The 13,985-nt window shown below is 41.5% G+C and overlaps 1 protein-coding gene across 1 annotated transcript in view; it reads right to left on the bottom strand.

Moving 5' to 3' along the window:
- Positions 1-13,985, bottom strand: part of GLP1R (glucagon like peptide 1 receptor) — an 85,781-nt gene that overhangs the window by 20,917 nt on the left and 50,879 nt on the right. The window contains exons 4-7 of the mRNA XM_026122947.2: positions 11,263-11,372; positions 8,410-8,516; positions 4,777-4,930; positions 3,063-3,222 (exon numbers count right to left, since the gene is read on the bottom strand). Of these exons, the coding sequence (XP_025978732.2) occupies positions 3,063-3,222; positions 4,777-4,930; positions 8,410-8,516; positions 11,263-11,372 (531 nt within the window). The remainder of the gene's footprint in view (positions 1-3,062; positions 3,223-4,776; positions 4,931-8,409; positions 8,517-11,262; positions 11,373-13,985) is intronic.

The following is a 13,985-nucleotide window of genomic DNA, read 5'->3' as shown; positions in this document are numbered from 1 at the left end:
TTATATCAGTCAAAATTTTATAACTTTTCTAGCGTTTGCAAAGTACAATAAAATGAAATAAACAGATTTTTCCCTTATAAAACATTTCAACAGCAAAGAATTACTCATTTGAACTGATACTAAATGGAACATGGTCTAATAATAGTAACATTAAGAAATGATCCATAATGTTAAAAAAACCCTTGTAATTTAGCAAAAATATAACTGGGAAATACCTATTAATTTTTCTTTACACTCCCCACTGTCTAGGAAAATGCAGACTAAGTAAGATATCTTTTCCATGTTTCTATTTGAAAAGCAGGTTTACTCTTTCCATGTTTTCAATTGAGACAAAATGATCACAATAGACAGAAAATGGGAGAAGGAAAGTACTTTGGGGGGTTGTTTTTTAAAAATTACACAATTACACAGACTTTTCCCCCTGTTTATGATAAAATATAACACTTTTATATCACAGTTTAAAAGCTTGGAGAAACATATGTATTGAGACCTATTTGAAAATTGGTCCTTACATTACAGCTTTGCTCATGTTACCAGAGGAATGAATTTGTTCTAGCCTCGTGTTTGTTCAGAGACCTGTTATTCAGCAAAAATAGTGCAACAGGGCAAATATAGTGACCAAGAGTATGTGCAAACACTCAGATGAAAAAAGACCTTGAAGAGAATACAGTTTTATTCACATGCACATTTGAGAGGAGTATGAACGCAAACACATGATCACATGGGAGATTACAGAAGTTACTCAGACAGTAGAAACAATAGTATATGGTTTGTGAGTGATCATGAAGTTCAATTACAATCCAAAGAAATAACAACCCTGATACGAGTAACACCCATTAACTTGGTGAACAATTCATATGCTAAATTTTAAAACATAAATATTCAGCAAGTAATGAGTAATGAACAAATTAAAAGATGAGCCTGTATGTAAGAGAACAATTCATTAACAGAGAATAAGGGTTCAGGGTACCGTATCAACTCTGACAGAATCAAATAGATATTTATTTTCTGATTCACCTTTAAACAGGTGGGATTCATCCCATACAATGCACACTGTACTGCTGGCAAAAGGCAATTTGCTGGCCAACTGACTATATAAGGCACTTGCATATCCAAAATCCTGGGGACTTCTGAGAACCCGTAGCCAATACTGATGCAATCAACATAGTAACAGAAAATAACATCTTTTTTTCCAAATACATAAACTCCCTCCTGTTGCTAAAGTAGTATTTTTACAGTTGATAAACTTTTTCCAAGGGCAGGACTCTCTCAGCTAGAAAGGGAACATCTCGTCTTCTTCAAGCAAATGCTGAGGCGTTACGCTGAGGCTATCAGTCTGCTCAAAAAAATCTCTTGAGCATTCGCGGCAGAAAGGGACCCGAGTAGGGGCCTGAGCACCCCCCAAAAAATACAATCACAGGTGAGGAAGCAAGAAAGAGAGGAAAAAGCATTAATTTCCTCCCAGCAGTTGTTAGAGACCAAACTGTTATCTGGTATAACTGATCTAGGAGCGCTGAGGGCTTTGCAGGATTGAAATAGCAGATGCCTCTGCATTTGAAGATAGAGAATCGCTGGCAAGGTTTGCACATGCAGCCATGGCTGGAATAGCAAGAAATTATACAGATGAGGATTGAATGGCACTGGCGGAGCTTTTCTAGGAAGTATGGATGAAGCCCATACATCCAGTGCCAAGTTGTGGCACTACCAGACATTTCCACAAACTCAAAAACGCGTCCTGAAATTAAACATACCGTAGTGAAACTTCCATTATTAAGGAAGAACAAAAGCAAAACAGTGTCTTCTGATCTCGCCTTCTGTTCTTGCAAGAGGCAAACTGTAACTAGAAATGATTCAGATCAAAACCATCCTATCCCTTATTTCTTATAAAACAACACAATACCCTCAGGATTTGGCTGAATATAATTTTTGTTCTAATTTCTTTTCCATTTCCTCTCATGACTTCAGTGCTTCAGGATAGCTTTTTATTCTTTTATTCTTAAAATATGATTAAAACATACCTACTTCAAATGTTATATAAGACGCTGGTGATTTTGCTATATGCACTATATAAAACAATAATGGAAGATACAGAACTTTTTAACTAAAACTCTCCATCAGGAAACTGCTATTACTTATATTTATTTATTCCCATCGATATGTCAGAAAGCCTTTGCTCTTCATAAATCATTGTTCAGTAGAACAGGCTGAGTAATTCTCAGTAGGCCATTTATATATATTTTACCAGTGAACTAATTTGCTACAATATTCACAGTTGACAAATTCATAGAGTGAGAAGGATATGGTCAAAACAATTTAAATATTCAAACTAGTATGTATGAAAGCACTTGCAGTATTTACTCAGATTTACTTTCAGCCTTCTGAAAGTTGCCCGATTTCCAAAAGGAGGTGGGGAGGAGGGAAGGGGAAAAAAAAGCAATAAAAACGCACGAGAGATCATAGCAAAAATAAGATGAGTCCTGAATGCTAACATAGTTTCAGGCTAACTGGAGAGTAAAGGAATCACAGCTTCAGCACTTCTACAGAAGGCAACTCTGGCTCAAGCAAGCGATGTTAAACCATCGCAGCCCTCGCACACACCCGCACCGTTGGTGCCTCTGCTCCTGCCGGTCACCCCTCCGCCTGCTCTGCCCACGCAACCAGCCTCACGGCTCCCATTAGCAGCCCCTCGTTCGTCAGCCCCACCGCACGCCCCAGCTTGTGTCGACTGCGGGTCTCTGCCTCCATCCCCGACCTCATACAAGATACCGTTGCTTTCTCATGCCCACGAGTAGTTCTCACGTAAAGGCAAAATGCCACAAGATGAAGCAGGGCAGCACGGATTAGCACCGCCAGCCCCACGCCGTGAGCCCGCAGCCCCATGGGGAGGGCGCCCAGGAGCCTCCGGCCGGCAGGTCTCCAGCAAGACTCAGTACTGGGAACAGAGACGGGTTGGCGAGCACCAGACTCGCTTTGGGCAGCTCCACAAGTAGTTGCAATTTTTCCTGTTAAACCATCTGCCGGTGCACTCAGCCACAGACAGGTACAAGGAAAAAGCAACTTACCCCAGCCAATGCAAAGGTAAAGCCGAAAAATTCTCTGCTCAGAAAAGACTGAAAGTACCAGCAGGGTGTACAGGTACATGCCTTCCACCAGCAGCCAGTAGTAGTTTGCAGCCACACAATACTGCATCATCACGAAGACCAAACGGCAGCTGAGTGATTCCTGTGGCGGAAGAAATCACAGCCCAAATGAATGCAACTGGGGCTGAGAAGAAAGAGGCAAACCCAAAAGACCAGTTCACACTCCTACTGTTACTCCCTCCTCAAAACCACGTTTGCTAAACTCATCACACCTGCATACTGAAAGGACAGGGTGCTATCCACAGCAGATAGGTGCTTTGAACAACATTCCTCCTTTAAAAAAATGTAAAGATTAAACGTTCTGTACTTTCTCTCCATAAACCCTGAGTTTTAATTTGAAAACAGCACACAAAGATAAAAGAAGAGCAACTGAAAGATAGTGTTTAGATCAATTGCATTCAGCAAATACATTCAGTTGCCCAGAGATTATATTCTGCAGCTGAGAAATTCTCTACTAAAGAGCAAATATTTCATGCCACAATGTTGACTATTATCCAAAGCAAAAGACTTTCGATAGAAGAGCAATATTGCCCAGTGCATCACATTTAAGTGCAAAAACTCTCTTGGCTGGTAAATTACAGAGAGGTAGTCAGCAGGGCTTTAGATAGGTATGAAACTTAATTACCTAATTAATTTATCCATCAGATCTGATGAAACCATTGCTGGATAAAGTACACACAAAAGCACAAAGCCTAGTCTTTTTGAAAGGAGAGAATGACTGACAATCCAATGTGAACACTTCCAAATCTTGCATTTAAGGTATGTATTACAGTATTATTTTCTGCCAATCAACATATTGCAAATGAGAAGAAATCAATTGTCATATGGGATTCACTCATGTGGTATTAGTACTTAAGCCTCAGGCAGAGTGTCAGAAAAGGATGGATACTAACCATCCATCAGAAGAAATACCCCTTATGATCCCAACTTTGTATTTGAGTAGCAAACACTGGACCCACGTTCTAGAATCACAACAGCTATACAAATAATGAAAATCCATTTCTTTGAAGATTCAATTACATTTTGTATAACAAATCTGAAGGGGGAATAGGCATAAAACATGCTTTCATCATATTCACAAAAGAGTTGTATATCCTTTCCATTTGATTATAAGTATTTAATTAGCCTGTTCCTCCAAAGCTTTTCTAAATGCTTTGAATTTGCATTTTAATCGGACACTTCCCTTTTTCCATCATTAACAGATCATAAAGGTCTCCAAGAATGACCAAATAATTTGATCATTATATTGGAGGGATATTCCTGTCACAGAGGGTGCTGGCTTAGGGAACCAAACACTCTGCTGTCACCACTGGAAGAGCTGAATTCGCAGCAGACATGGGCACTTGTGTGCTGGTCATAAAGATCCAACTCTTCACGTTTCTTCTACCCAGAAGGGGCAACCCCTTCCCCGCAGGCAGAGAAACATCCCATGGCATCAACTAGTTGTCTGCAGCAAGCCCAGGGTGGCACTACCACAACCGCTTACCTTATGCTACAAGATTCAGGGAAAATTTGTGAACTGAAAACAATATTTTGGACAATGCTCACTGTGCAATATGAAATTACCTGCTGTCATGCAGACACATCACAGTGATGACTCCAATATCCTGAGAACCACCACAGTGCCTGCCCCTACCTGGAAGGAGATAAGTCCTTCCCACTGGTGCTCTTGTGTAGCTGTGCTGTACATCCATTTCACCACGGAGTCCTTAATGAAGACGGATATGGCACGGAGGATAAAAGAGGTGAAAAGGTTCAAGTGAATATAATTCCTGGTGCAATGCAGATGTCTGTAGAAAGGAAGAGTCAATCATCATCCAGTGACTGTGTAGAAGCTGCAAAATCACAGAAATGAATGAAGGAGGGAAGGATGAGCTCAATTTGAAATCAGGAAATGCCAGAGGGAATCCCACAACTTGAGAATGGTTGTGGGGATTTCAAACTTTCTGCAGGAAGAAATCAATACCAAGGAAAAGACATTCAAAACTTCACCCCAAAGGTGAACGTTTGCAGGACTGCAGAGGAAATCAGTGTGTAAGGAAAAATTATTTTAAAAGTTTAAAAAGTGTAAAAATAAGGTGATTTTCAGAATGCATATCTGGAAGGACTAAACAATTCAACTTTCACATAATGTTGTATCTAATCTATTCGCATTGATCCCAATCTCACTGCACAGGTTTACTTTGGCAGGGCTCAGGAACTGATGTGCAGTAAAGCTTCAGGCTGTGCCCAAGTATCCCTTCCCACAAAGAAAAATATCCCACGTGTAAACCACCACTTCGACAAGAAGAGAAAAAACTGTACTCAAATTGCCTCCTAGGGGAATTGTAAATACCTTTTGTGGAACTAAAAGGAACACAATTTTCACCCCTGTATTCAGAATTGAAAACAAAGAACGAAAATGAATTTCAGCAGCCAGCTGAAAAGACGACAAAATTGCTACTTGTCAGAGAACAGCACGTTAAGGGATAGCAAAGGAAAATGCAGTCACGGGAATGACACCCAACAGCAGAGTGCTGCCAATATTTTACCAGTCTTGCCCACAAACTTTTTTCTTTAAACACTGCAAGGGTACGCACTTCGCTTCAAAGGAAGCTACACTGCATATGATTCTTTTCTGACCCTAAAAAATACAGATAACATATTACAAACAGTTTCAATGAATTTGTGCTTTAACTGCCTATTTTTATTGCTCTATGAATTCGGGTAGGAAAGTAGACTTGCTCTACAAGTTACCAGCTTTACACTGAAGATAAAGGAGAACTCATTCTGTACAGCTTAAATAGAATTTCTTGTAAGTCACGAGTCATTGCAAAATTTACCTATGGTAAATATTTATTTTCCTTTGACTCAAAACTTGTTCACTGCCACTCTTCAGAATTGCCAGACATTTGAATCTGACTGAACATTTATGTAAATTAGCCAATTGAAGAAAATAGGTTGCAGGTAGTGACTATTTCGACTGCAGCCAAAGCAAGCTACACGAGTGGTTTCTGCCACGAAGTTATGGGTCTAATTCAGCTTCCATCACTGAAATTCAGTGATGGAAGAGGCAAAACTAGACACTAGAGATGTATTGCTTCCTCTGATGAATGGTTATCAAAAACAAATATGAAGGTTATTCTGTAGTCTAAGAAAATCCTGCTATGGAAGTGCAGAAGACCAGCATTTTGCGGCTACTCAATCAAGTTTCTCTCCCCAGCAGGTAAGCAAGTGCACGCACCTACTGGGGAAAGGCCACAAGCAGAGGCTCCAGCCAGAATCCAGTGATTACAGTCAATGTCAGGGGGGAGCAGTTATGGTGAAGGACTACAAAAAAAACATAAAAAAAAGAGGTCTCATGTATTTCATGAGGTCCTCCTGGCTGAAGTTATCCACAGACAATTTAGACAGGAAATCACTAAGTAGTTTGATTGCACAGTTTTAATAAGGTTCTCCGTCCCTTTAATGTCTCTGAAGCCTCATTTTCAAAATCAGAAATTCTTACAGAATTCTTCATCAAATATGTAACACATCCTTTCCTTCCCTTCTCTCTCTTTCGCATGCACTCTTCTGAGGTCCTCACGTTACAATTAAAGGAAAAAATGCTGAAGAATTTCTCCACTAAAAATCAGGATATCGAAATTCTCTCCCTCCTAGCAGTCATCTGTGAAAAAGTTGCTCTTTGTTTCCTGCCAAAAATATGCATGTGCTTCCTTCAAAAATATATGGTATGCAAATGTAAAGGTCACAGGCTGCTAAGATTACTCAAAAAGTGTCATTGATCAGTGAAACAAGGAGAAAGCACTTATCCTGGGAGACATTTGGAGACTTTAAGGCCATTTGGTGTTTTGTCATATAACTCCCTAAGTTGCATAGGTGCAACACGTACAAATCATAATTATCATCACGCGGTATTAACAGAGGGTGAGCATGTCTCTACCTTTTTGTAGCAATTTTAAATCTTCTCTGAGATACCTAGCCTTATGCTTCTCCGCTGGACGGAAGAGGTATAATACGATGCTAAAAGGTGTGATACAGTTTTAGAAGGCTTGCCTTATTTAGTTTGAGAAAATAGAGGCTAAAAGGCATGACTGACCTCTTCAAATACATTACTGGTATAAGGACTAATGATGGAGGAAAAGAAAGGGACCGTCTTGCTAACAGACAGTTCTTGCACCAGAACTAGCTCGTAATGCCCATCATCGTCAGAGAAGAAAGCTTCTTAAGCACCAGAGCATTGAAGGTTCCTGACCTAACTCCAAATAAGAATATCATGAGATAGAAACCTATGCTGTTTTAAGAGGCAGCCCTGTCAGCATGTCAGTGGGATAAAAGGACATGGCTGTCTGCAGTGGCCAGGAGTGGGACTTGATGACAGAGGGAGCTCCTTCTCACAACAGAATAGGAGCATATCTTTGTGTTTTCTGAACACCAGTCTCCTGTCCTCAGCACCCCCAAATTGTAGGCATGTCTGGCTGGAATCAGTGACATACTGACTGCCTTTACAGAGGAAAAAAGAGAGATCTCTGTTGGAGTGCAAGCTTTTTTCCTTTTAAGCAAACCTACACAGTGCAGCATTGGCATGTACCCAACTCAAGAAGCCTTTACAGTTACTAGACTCTTAATTTTGATGCACGCCATACAATTTGTGGGTGCATACCTGGACGAACCCAGTATGCCAATCTGGTCAGGTGGCAGCAATTTATTTCACAGAAAGTTTTCAGGTTTCAAAATCAGGTTCTGTTCCATACTGCAAAAGAGATGAGATTTTAGGAAAGTTTTCCAAAAAGAGAAATTGTGTCAAAAATCCATTTCTGCATTGAAACACACCCTGCATGTCGGGGAGTGGAAATGGGCCAGATTTAAGTCTATGATCTGTGTAATTCCAAGCAATGCAAAATGAAAACTTCTATCCTAAGGGTCCTCCTGCTTCCCAGATGAGTGCCCAGTCTCCAAGGTGATGTCATGAGGGAATGCAGGAATCTCTCCTTCTTCCATCTCTTCCAGTGGATATTTAATTGAAATAAAAAATACCACAACACAATATTCCAATTGATAAAACAGCATATGTTCCATACATTCATACTGGCAATACTACAAAAGTTTAGAAATTTTACTTGAGTTTTGAGAAGAACTGATTGCAGGAAGGAATACAGAGGTGACAAGGATAGAGGAATACTGAGGTGATGGAGGAAGGGAAAAGTGAAATGTTTCTGTCAAAGTCCGATACTGCTATTTAGAAAAACATAACACTTTTCTCCGCTCTCTTCAGAGCTTCACCAGTTACCTGAATCCAAGAAGAATGGCAGTTGCTATTACAAGGGCAGAGAAGGAAAGAGCATATCCAATGGTGTATATGATGGACAAATTCAGAAGCTGTTCTTCTGGTGCATCCTGCGAGCATATAAGGGAGAAAAGAAAAAAAAAGGGGGGGATGGGAGAAAGACAGAGCTCATGGGCTTCACTTCTTTTCTCCCAGCTGCTTTCTAACTTTTCTTAATGATATCCAAAAGTCATTCTCTTACTTTCAAAGTTTAAAGGCATGTATCAAATCAGTCTTCCACTTTTCATAAGTTCCAAAGAAATAAAAGTTTAATCTTAACTCCCCAGCTGCTCCCAGATGTTCAAACACTTGGACATTGCTAGAAAGTAGACAACGTGGCATTATTTTATCATGAAGTTGGAGAGGAGTAAATTACAAGCAGGTATTAAACAGATGGCTAGGCAAGAAGAACAGACATACCTCAATCCTGCAAAAAAAGTGGCAGAGTCAGTGTTTTCAGCCTTGAGCACCCACAGCCCATCCCCTTATTGCTGCACTGAAGGGTTTCCTTTGGCTACACCTATACTTGGGAATGGCACAAGCGAGGCCCCCGTCCCTGGCTCTGAGGCTAAGCAGCGAAGCGTGGCTTCCGTTCATACAGCTGAATGTTTTTTTTCCCCCGGACAGTCCCTCTCCTGCCTCAACCACACTACTTACTGGGAGCAGCCCTGAGCCCACACCATCTCACGACCCACGCGCGGCAGTGCTTGGGGGTGAGTGGGTAGGGGCCAGCACGCGCCCCAGAGCGCACGAGCGACAGCACGGCACGGCTGTCTGCACCCTGGCAGTCCTGCGCTGGGGGTCTCCTCGGTGCCCCGCTGCAGACACCGCCACTTACACCCCAGCTTGCAAGTGCTGGCCCAAACCTCTGGGGAGAGGAGGGCTGTGTGAAAAGCTACAGGTGGGTCTGAATTATGATACAGGCTTGGTGCTCAGGCTCCAAGGCACTTTTATATTCTATATTCTGGCTCTTTTCTAAGCACATACCTTTGTCTAAGACTCAGGCATTTTTCTTGCCTACTTCAAGCAGCTGATTCTGTGGTTGACTCCCGAGACCTGTGCTGTACAAAGGAATATACTCCTTGTATTTCAGAAATAAGTACAGCTATTCAGATGTACTTTGTATAGCCAGAAGGGTTTAAGGCGAACATAAAGGCTGCTGCTCAGGGATTTGCTAGGTTAATGTTTTAAGAGGAAGGATATGAGACCTGCCTTATGTAAGAGAAAAGAAAGATCTCTTCAGTATCAAAGCTCAGGCAAACTACTGAGACTTGATAATTCAAAACATTTATGCAGATCAAAACGATATTTTATACTTAAAGATAATAATGTTCTTTTATAAAGATTCACTCACAAACCCTTGGCATTGTGTTTTAGCAACACTTGTAACATAATACAAAGTAAACTTATCAAAACCAACCTCTTGTTCTCGTGCACAAGACGTAAGTAGGTAATCTGAGGCTCTACATACATTTAACTGGAAAAAGGAAAAACAAACTTGGTGGTTCACATTTCAAGGAGTGGCACTGTGAATGTAGGTTTTCAGGATCAAATTCCAGTAGACCCATAAACACCACAGTTCACTGAAATGAGACAGGTGCCAAATGACCAGGTGTTGCCATTAGGCATCTGTCTCCTTGGCATCTCTCAGCACAGCTCTGGAAGAAACCATGGTGGCAAACACTTTGTGTTAAGATAATGCTCTCTGCTGGGATACTCAAGGATGCGGAAAGGACAAGGAATAAGGCTACAAATTAAGAGGAAGAGTTAAATTTAGCATACTTGAAGGATTAAAAATAATCTCTTTTCCCATCTCCTTCCACTCTGCAGCCATCTGTTCCTTCTGAGGAATGAGGCATTGAAAAATGAGGAATTCCAGACGACACAGATATTGCAGAGCACTTGGGAATTTCGTATATTTGAACTGGTTTGGCTAGGTCTGTCATAGCTGCCAGCAGCCCTGAATAGCGACTGTGTACTCAGCACACAGGTCTGAGGAGAAGCATCGCCCTTGGAGCGGCCCAGCTGCAATGGTGTCACGTGTCTCGAGAACGCACGCAATGCTCTAAGTGATGCCAATGGCTTATGGGAGCCCCTTGGAAAAGCCCTCCCTTGTCCTTGACATGGTGCCAGGGGTCCCAGCTCCCCACAGAGCAAGAAAATGGAACTGACAGGCCTAATTTAATAGCCTATGTTGAATTAATGTTAAAAAAAACCCTAAAACAAACCAACCAACCAACCAAACAAACAAAAAGCAGCACGCCTAATGGTGAAAAGCAAGTATCTTTCATTTCTGTTCATCTTAACTGACTTAGTAGCTGTCAACAAGACACAGAGAACAAATAGTAATTTTATTCGAGCAACCTTCTCCCGATGGAAGAAAACACAAAGGACTAATGTGTGGCGACTTCACTTCGAGTCCATCCTACCACGACTGAGAGTGAAGTGCAAAACCCAAGCAACTCATTTCCCCCACGAGCGCTGCCAGGAGGGAGCCTCCCCGTGCCGACCACAACGTGCTCCTGGGCTGAATCAAGAGCCCCCAGCGGGGCTCCGTGCCTGCATTTGCCCGCTTCACTTCTCCTGGGCGTTTCACGTGCATTTAAACCTGCCCTTGCCCACCCCGCACGTAACTTTGTTGAAGAGGAGAGGCCTAACGTTGCTTTAACGTTACACTCGCTGCAGTGAGACAGCCGGGATGAGTCACTAAGATTATTTTGGCAGGGCAAAAACGTGTGAACATCAATATACTTATTTTTCTTCTGTTCTGTTTTATTCTAGACAATAACGATGACGACAACAGAGAGGAACCCTTACCCCGTCAGACGGCTCGCACTCGGACAGGTTCCTCCACGGCAGGGTCGAGTTCTCCTTCAGCAGCCACGTGCCTTCCGGGGTGCAGAAGCGGTAAACCTGCCCATGCAGCACTGCCGGAAAGCAGAGGGGTAGCGGGGTTAACGGGGCAGAGCCTGCAGTGGGGGCAGCACGTGCAGAGCGCTCAGGGGCTCAGCCCAAGCTGCCTTCCTCACAGATTGCTTCCTTAGCTGAAAGGGGGCCGCGCGGCGTTACCGGAGGAGCCCTTCGCTTGCTCCTGACCTGCAGCCAGCACTTCTGCTCCTCATCCCTGGGGCCGGCGCGCGGCGATCCCGCGAACAGCTCTGCAAAGGGATCGGACAGCACGCCCGCCGGCATGAGCTCTAACCAGCCAGAAATAACTCCGAAATACTTGCTGCAATGGGGAAAAAAATCTCTGTGTGCGTTTTACAACATGTGTAAATTCCAGTTCATGGAAATCTTACATTTAAAGCCTCACAAAGTTTAGAGTCACTCAGCCTCAGCTACAAAATTCACACAGAAAGGAGGGCACACAAAAAGTAAAAGTATTTCTTCGCTTCTGAGCTCATGCCGAGCCAGCAACAGAGAAACCTCAGGACAGATATGCTAACGCAAGCTCCTCAAAATGTAAATGCTTATACAAACATCTGCGCTAGAAAATGAAGCCATAAATCTTTGCCTAAACTACCCATATATATTTTTTTATTCCTTCTGTCTACATGTTTGGATAGCAAAACCAGCAATAAATCAAATGCCTTTCAAAAGCAGTTAGGAGCTTGGTCTTGTAAAAGCAGATAAGATGAAATGGCTCATAATAAAATTACATCAGACCAAAGCACCAAAACAAAAGTACTCAGGGTAGTGAGCGCTCAACCGTAGTGCAGAAGAGGGAGACGCTCTCCCTGGTGGCTGCAGCGCTGGGGAAGCCTGACGACTCTCACTGCCACGTGTCAGCAGCTCAGAGCCTGCCCCGGTATCATGGCGCAGATGCAGCAACCACGCTGCTGCTTCGCAAACGAAGTCCCCCGCTAATTGCACTCGTGGCGCAGGAAGCCAGCCACCCGCGTTTAGGTTGAGAAGCTGCCATTTGCTAATCAATGCTGGGGCGATCCATCAATCAGGGCTACCCCTTACCAAGACACAAACACTTCTGACATACTGATGTATGAGAAGCCGAGTTAAGAGGATTCAATTCTGCACAGGCATATTTTGACATGTCTTGATTACAGCTTTCACTGAATCCCAGCCTTTCCCTGCTGAAACCTCATCCTGTTGCTAACACCAGTAAGTCAGGCAGTTCCACCATTAGCACAAACTGGAACCTGCTAGCACTTGGTAGTCTGTTCAATGGGAAATTCTAGCATTTAAAAAAATGTTCATATGCTAAAATTTATTTGAGATGATAAAAAAGCACAAAATAACCTGGTGACTATTTGTATACTAGGTGACAACCGGTAATTTGTTCGATAATTCATTGTCAGTGGTAGACTAGCAGTAGGCATTGTCAGTGAAGACTGGTGTTTTAAAAAATTACATAGACAGTGATATGCTAATGAGTCACTTGAAAATAGGATTCTAAATGGTAATGGATAATGATTTTGGTAATCACAGTCTATTCGTAATTGCTGTATTTATACCAGTATACATGTTATTGGTGTATTTGGCGGATAATGAAATAGTAACTGAGATAAAAGTAGTTTTATCTGGTGGAGTATTTTCTATCTTATTAAGGATTTCTGTTTGCATATGCTTACATAAAAACAGGAGGCAAGATTAGGCCTGCACTTATAATATATACATTCACATTTATTAAATACTATGAATAGTTTCTCACTTGCTCTCATTATCTACTATGAGCGCCAACTACTTCCTTATGGGGAGATGTTGCTACAATGTTAAGTACATCATAGGGTGGAGGGTAGCGAATATGAAAGCATCAGTTTTTCCTCAAGATTTAATGAACTGCAAGTTGAAGTAACCCATAGAAAACATCTATGCAAGCACCACAAAGAGCTCTAGAGCTGTCAAGACAGGAATCAGGGTGAGGAGGAATCAGTAAAGATCATATATAAAAGTCAATCAAGTTGAAATCCAGGGGGCTGAAGTCTAGAGGATCATAGGACTCAGAGATTTAGTCTGACTGCCATTGCATGAACTATAACAAAGATGTATTACAAAACTAAATTAAGAAAAACAATCTCACAAAAAAAATCCACTATATTCCTGAAGGGAGAGAAATAATTTGTGAAACTGTTTTGTTTTTTCTTTTTCTTTGTTTTTTCTTTTTTTTTTCCCCTTTAAAGGCTTCTTACTGTCAAGGTCTAATTGGGATGAAAGCTGAACCTCAATATACCTATTTTTCTTCTAAATCAAACAGTGACAGATGTTAATTTTTTGTTGACAATTTTTTTTGAAATAATAAGGAAAAACTCTACTGTATACTGAAGCCTAGTATACATATTGGAGAATGGACTAGCACACATTTATAGTACACTGAACATCAAATTTGCCATCAGACAGAAAGACAGAGCAATTCCTTTAGATATGAAAAAAATGCTAGTTATCACCATGTTTTATATATTAGATCATGTTATAACACAAGCACATGAATTTAATTTTTTTTGATTATATCATAAAGCTCAAAAAATACTGAAAAGCAGCCACTTAAAAAATGGAAAAATAAAAGCTTCCCTTCAATATAAAAA

Source organism: Dromaius novaehollandiae, chromosome 3, assembly GCF_036370855.1.
Source record: "Dromaius novaehollandiae isolate bDroNov1 chromosome 3, bDroNov1.hap1, whole genome shotgun sequence".
NCBI lineage: Eukaryota > Metazoa > Chordata > Aves > Casuariiformes > Dromaiidae > Dromaius > Dromaius novaehollandiae.
This window is presented reverse-complemented; position numbering and strand designations above follow the sequence as displayed.